The sequence below is a fragment of the Neovison vison genome, chromosome 2 (assembly GCF_020171115.1).
Source record: "Neovison vison isolate M4711 chromosome 2, ASM_NN_V1, whole genome shotgun sequence".
Classification (NCBI taxonomy): Eukaryota; Metazoa; Chordata; class Mammalia; order Carnivora; family Mustelidae; genus Neogale; species Neogale vison.
The window spans coordinates 86990246-86997184 of NC_058092.1; the positions used below are offsets into that span (position 1 = coordinate 86990246).

At 40.0% G+C, this 6939-nt stretch overlaps 1 protein-coding gene across 1 annotated transcript; it reads left to right on the forward strand.

Annotated features, from left to right (window-relative positions):
* The first annotated feature begins 1173 nt into the window (after window positions 1-1173).
* LOC122899168 (eukaryotic translation initiation factor 2A-like) lies at window positions 1174-2139 on the forward strand. The gene has a single exon (XM_044236780.1). It carries the CDS (start codon window positions 1174-1176, stop codon window positions 2137-2139), a length of 966 nt encoding a protein of 321 aa, XP_044092715.1.
* The last annotated feature ends 4800 nt before the right edge of the window (window positions 2140-6939 follow it).

A 6939-nucleotide genomic window follows, 5' to 3' on the forward strand; every position in this document is an offset into this window, starting at 1 on the left:
CTTAGTTAGAGGCGCCACCAGTCTTCTAAGATAGTGTTGTCTTAGTAATCCTTGATGCTTTGCTCCTCTTTCTCCCCTAGGCTGTTGGGCCAACATCTTACCTTTCTCTCACTGCTCTGGATCATACTCTGTGCTGCTGCCAGAGTTATTGGAAGATGGAACTGTCAGCTTAGAACTTTGCTGGCTCTTTGATTCCACAGGATAAAGACCCAGCACTGATCCAAAACTGTAGTCTGCTCCTGGTTTTGTCAGCCAAACGATTCCTTTCCAAAGCACTGCATACCGTCTTTCATTTTGCTGCACTGAACTTTTCCTTACCGTTATTTCCATATGCCATACTTCTTTTTTTTTTTTTAAATTTAAATGTTTTTATTCACATGTATGGTAAATACTGTCCCCTAATAAAAAACCAATAACACTGTCTTTCAATCATTCAAACTTATTAAAAAATTCATGTGTTTCTTTTCTGTATCATGTGTTGACATGATAAAGAATGCAGGTTGTAAAAATCAATTTAACAGACATTATTAAATAATTTCAAACATATGCAGAATCTTGGATAAATGGTTAAAATTATAGATGAACATTAAATGTGGGCACATAGATATTTCATGTCCATCAATGGGTTTAACAGAAAATATGTTTGCTGATTTCTGGTAAGAACTTGCTTTCTGTGAATCTTTAAATGCTCAATTCCAAATCTTCCAGCTCCTGGATAAGGGCTTTCTCTTTTTGAATTTTCTCCAACTGATTTTTTTCTAGCTGTTTCCCAGCTGCTGCTTGTTCTTTCAGTTGTTCGATTGCTTTCAGTTTCTTCTTTAGGTTCTTGATTTTTTTGTCTATTTCAGGGTCTCCAGAGGTTGATTGTGAGACAGTATTTCGTGGTGTGCTCTGTGGGGCAGGAGTAGGTGCCAAATCTGGACTCTTCTCATTTCTTGCTTCCTGTTTCGCAGCTTTCTTAGCCTCATGCTTCCTTTGATTTTTAAGGGCTGTTTTTGATAATGGCTTATCACTTCCTGCTTGTGGTTTCATATTCTGAGGTGGTTCCTCCTCATGCAGTTTGGAATTGGTGATTTGCTTATTTCTTAAAGCTGGGGGTCTGTAAGCTGTTGCGGCTTTAGGTTCTTCACTGGGTACATCACTTGGAACTGCTTGGTAAGTTATTGCTTTTACATGGTAAATGGACCACCACATTTTACAGAAAGCACTTTGTTTCCAAGGGAATCTGGGAAAAATTGCAAAGTCTATACTTTTAGTAAGGATGGCACCTTGTTTGCCTGGGGCAACGGAGAAAAAATAAATGTTATCAATGTCACTAACAAGGGACTTCTGCACTCCTTCGACCTCCCAAAGGCAGTTTGCCTTGAGTTCTCACCAAAAAACACTGTCCTGGCAACGTGGCAACCTTACACTACTTCTAAAGATGGCACAGCTGGGATACCCAACCTACAACTTTATGATGTGAAAACTGGTACATGTTTGAAGTCTTTCATCCAGAAAAAAATGCAAAATTGGTGTCCATCTTGGTCAGAAGATGAAACTGTCTGCGCCCGAAATGTTAACAACGAAGTTCACTTCTTTGAGAACAACAATTTTAACACAATTGCAAATAAATTGCATTTGCAAAAAATTAATGATTTTGTGATATCGCCTGGACCCCAACCATATAAGGTGGCTGTCTATGTTCCGGGAAGTAAGGGTGCACCTTCATTTGTTAGATTGTATCAGTACCCTAATTTTGATGGACCTCATGCAGCTTTAGCTAATAAAAGTTTCTTTAAAGCTGATAAGGTTACAATGCTATGGAATAAAAAAGCTACTGCTGTGTTAGTAATAGCTAGTACAGATGTTGACAAAACAGGAGCATCCTACTATGGGGAACAAACACTGCACTACATTGCAGCGAATGGAGAAAGTGCTGTTGTACAATTGCCAAAAAATGGCCCCATTTATGATGATGTTTGGAATTCTAGTTCTACTGAGTTTTGTGCTGTTTATGGTTTTATGCCTGCCATATGCCATACTTCTAATGCCTGCCCTTTGCAAATGTTATTCTTTCTGGTTACTGTGTCTGATTTCCTTTTGTGCCTGGCAAACTCCTACTCATACTTCAACACCAAGCTGGTGTCACCTGTGTGAAGTCATCTCTTGAGTCTTCAGGCATGGTGAGCCATATTCATTTTTATATTCCCCCCAGTGCTTATTCATATTTTTTTTTGTTACTGAACTTATCAGGTGGTATAGAAGTTATTCTTCTACTCCTCTCCTTCTGCAAGCCATCCACTGGATCTTCCAGAGCAGCTATTTGTCAAATGCATTTTACTCTTTCCCTCTGTTAACATGTTGCATGCACACGCTCAATTAATGTTAAAAAGCCAGACAAAAAACAAAAAGAGGGAACGATTCTTTTTACTGACGAGATGGAGAATTTTGGACCCACAGCTGGCTGAACGGTGATATCCAAAGAGTGGCGTAATGGATGATTGTGACCTTGCTGCCCGCACTCTTTCACATAGCTTCTTTTCTACTACAGATTTCCATTTATCTTCATTCATTCTTTCCAAGTCTTCTCAAGTCAAAGTAAGAAGTATCCCACATCTCTTCACAGTTAGCCCTTGCACCTCTATTTTCAATCTGTATCCTTCGATTTGTTATGGACACTTACATATAGAAGTAATGTTTTCCCTATCCCCCTCCCTAATCCCCATGTGAATCATTCACAGGTTAGACTGGAGAAAAGACTTTCGTCTGTGTTAAGGTGATGAAAGGGATCCTTGCAACGTTACCAGAGGGCAAAAAGGTGACATATACCAATAAAATCATATAAGAGTAACATGATTTCTTATAAGAAAAACTAGTGAGAACTTGTTTGTTCAGGACAGTTGACTTTTATAGTGTGGACTATATTGCTGTTCTTATTATTAAGCTATTTAGAAAGAAACTGCAATGTCTAGTCTACCTTAGGACATCCTTCTTTTTACTCTGAAGCACCAGAAATGGGGATAGAAGAGAATGGTTGTATTTTTTTTTCTTTTAAAGATTTTATTTATTTATTTGAGAGTGAGAGAGAGCAAGAGCAGAGAGAGAAGCAGATTCCCCACTGAGCAGGGAGCCTGATCCCAGGACTCCAGGATCATGGCCTGAGTTGAAGGCAGACACTTAACCCACGGAGCTGCCTAGGTGCCCTGGTTGTATTTTCATAAACCATGCTAGAGAGGCTTAGTGTGTTTGCTGGGAGGAAATAGAGCAGTGTTGAAATAGGAGGGCAAGAGGAAATCCTGAGGGACCCTGAGTTAAAGAGGGCCAAGAGCGCAGATGTGAGGAGAGAAAGGAGGAGGTTGAGCAGAAGTCTGAGGTGGCCTAGCCAATGTTGAGCAGGAACTTCTTGAGAGTTTGCATTGATGCACTTGTTCTTTCATGTTATGATGAGATAACTAGTTGGATTAGGGGTACAATAACCAATGCCCAACATGTATAACCTAAAACTTGCTGTTCTAACCATTTGTATGTGTCCGGTTTAGTGGTATTGATTACATTTACAATGTTGTGCAATCATTACTATATTGAAAGCTTTTCCAACACCCCAGACTGAATCTCTCTCTCTCTATTTTTAAAAAGATTGTATTTATTTATTTGAGAGAGAGAGACAGAGAGAGAGCAACCAAGCAGAACTAGGGGGAGCGGCAGAGGGAGGGAGAGAAGCAGCCTTACCCCCCTGAGTAGGGAGCCCAACTTGGGGCTGGATCCCAGAACCCTGGGATCATGACCTGAGATGCAGGCAGATACTTAACCAGCTGTGCCACCCAGAGCCCTCTTGCCCCAGACAAAAATCTCTGAAACAACTACTCCCTATTCCCTTTTCAGTCCCTGGTAACTTCTAAATCTCCTTTCTGTCTCTATGAATTTGCCCATACTAAGGACTTCATGTAAGTGGAATCTCAGAGTGATTTTATCCTCTTGTCTTTGGCTAATTTCATGAGCATAATGTTTTCAAGGCTCATCCATGCTGTACCATATGTCGGAGCTTCCTTCTTTCTTAAGGCTGAATAAGAGTTCATTGTGTGCATATACCACATTTCCTCTGTCCATTCAACTGTTGACCAATGACCAACTTTTTAAGCCCCACGAATTTGCATTTTATTACTGGAACCTTTGAGAAAAAAAGTCTCTTTGAGTTTTTTTGGTAGATAATTGTATTTGTGTTTTCTCAATAGTGAGAGATGGAAATACAAGATGTTCTCTGTCTCCTGCCCATTTGAGGGTCACAGAATGATCCCCGCTTCCCTCTCTTCTTTCCTAACAGATCTTAATGTCTCTTGATTTTGCTTCAACCCCTGTACATAACCCACTCCTACTATCCATCTGTGGCTCTACATCTGTCTTTATCACAGTGCTATGCTGAGTCATTACCGGAGGTAACTGACTTCTTAATCACCCTGACAGAGGAGTGAGTCTCCTGCACAGGGTAACCTCATTCCTAAAGGACAGAGCCATGTCTCAACCTTGGATCTGCCAGGTTCCAGGGAATGAGCTGCCACACTGGCTCTCTTTAGCCTCCCCTTCATATCCTGGTCCATTCCCTTTGCCAACCCTTCTTCCAACCTTCTTATCCTGTTTTCTGTGATTCTAGCTCTTTTCTCTTTTCACAGCCAAACTTCTTGAAAACATAGTCAGTTCTTGAATTCTTTCTCAGTATTCACTCACCTTGTCATTTCTTTGAATTTGCTCTCTGTTTCATCACCCTACTTAAACAACTGTCTTGAAGGTCATTAACAAAAACAGTGATCCTTCTAGTGACATTTTCTTGACCTCCATCCTGCTCATTCTGTCTAGAGCATGAGACACCATTTACACCAAAACTTAGAAAATTTCCCCTTCTTTGTTATCTATATATCGCAGGCCTTACCAAGCCTATGATCACAAAAAATCATTTTTATATTCAGATTATCATGGCTTGCCTGAAGAGATTCTAGCGTTTCACCGAGTTTTCTTTACAAAAACCTTTAGAGGTTTCCAGTGAATTCTTCTTTCACATTTCATAGATTTTACTCTAATCATCACAAGTCACATTAGCTGACCAACCCAGATGACACAGCTGTGACATTTTTCAGCATGTGCCTCTTTGTCATTTCAGGTTGGGTTGTCCCAGGTTTCTGCCCTTCTCCATATCCTATCTTCTTGTCTCATTTTTATATTGATGCCTCTATAGGTAGTAACCTTAGTCACTGATGTCCTCTGGTATTGACTTGGTTTACTTAGCCTTAGAGAGGGGACTCTCTTCCTTTAACTGCTCTCCCTCCCACACATGGTACAGATCCTCCAATTACTTTTAAAAATTATTCTTGTGGCCTAAATGCAGGTCTAAGCCTGACCTCAGAAACCCTTACTGGCTGCCACCTGGGAAATCCCTTGCCCCATAATGAGTGTTCCTCTAGAGGTTCACGCCTTCTTTCCTCCCTTTAAAAAATTTATTGTATTTTTAAAAATTATTTATTTATTTTAGAGAGAGTATGCACAGAAGAGGGGCAGAGGGAGAGAGAGAGAGATAGAGAGATAGAGAGAATCTTAAGCAGGCTCCTCACTAAGCTTGAAGGCCAATGTGGAACTCCATCTTACAACCTTGAGATCATGACCTGAGCCCAAACCAAGAGTTAGATGTTTCACCAACTGAGCCACCCAAGTGCCTCTAAAAATTTGATTTAAAAAACTTCATCTTCCACATTTTCTAAAATTTCTGCTTTTTATTCTCTAAAAGCAAGTTCCTTTACCTAACTCCTCTTACCTCTATATCTTTCTGCACTTCTTTCTCAATACTTCAAATAGAACATCTGTGCAGCTAATATGATATGTCCAGATCTCCTCCTTGAACTCCAGATACACATTTCTGGATGTTTACTAGAAATCACCACTGAAATGTTTCATAGACACCTTCAAAGCAATGCTTCCTTCAGACATAGAGAGGTGTGACAAAATTGTATACTCTGGGCCTTTCAAAACTATGTTGCAGGAAAAAAATATATAAATATAAATTTTGCAAATTTATTGCTAGACCCAAACTGATGAGAACCTCTTGCCTTCCACCATACTTTGTACTCTTGACTGATTCTGGGACTTTTTATACCTTGGCCTTGCACATGGCTGAGTGCCTGGGTGCAGGTTGTGACCATTATTCCCTGCTGATTTGCTCTTTCTGCCTTTGTCACAAACTCCCAGGGACTGTGTGTGGACTTTCATACTGCACATACCACTCCTGAAAGCATCCAGGCAAAGATGGGATAGTGTTAGTCAAGATTACTGTACAGGGAATTCTTACATTAAGTGGAAAGTTTTACTAAATCACCTTTAAGATTCTCACTAGCTCTAAGAGCTGGTGCTTTTATAGGATGAAATGTTTAATGTTTTCTTATATGGCTATATTCCCTTGATTTAGCTGAAAGTCTTTGTCATTTATATATGTGTTTTAGGCTGATGTTAAATTTTCTGTATAGATTTGTTTGAAATAAATCGGTCATTACTTGCAGCTTGGACAGTTTTCGGCTTATGTGGTTTATTCTGACTTTGATTATTTGTTTTGGCAGAGAAAAACTCCTGATTAGCACTGTGGCAGAACTTTGGTTTTCTTGCAGGTTGTTCTCTTTCCTCCAGAGCAATAGCATTTTCAGCTGAATACATAGCAGCCTTTCTGACCTTCTAACCTCCTTGGGGTTGGGTAGGACTGAGTTTTAAATATGGGAAATATGATTTCCCGAACTTCCATATGTCCTTAAGGGGTTATGGCTGACTTTTCCCTTTCTCTGATGGCTGCAATGCAGATGTGGTAGCAAAACATCTGGGACTGTAAGGAAAATGCAGTACTCTAGGGATGGATGAATGACCATGTAGGAGGAGCTCCTACCACGGGAGCCCAGTTGCTAAGAGGAAAAACTTTAATGTTGGTTA

Bases quoted from the DNA above. Each gene is read 5' to 3' on its own strand.
- LOC122899168 (XM_044236780.1), top strand. From the start codon at position 1,174: ATGGTAAATGGACCACCACATTTTACAGAAAGCACTTTGTTTCCAAGG.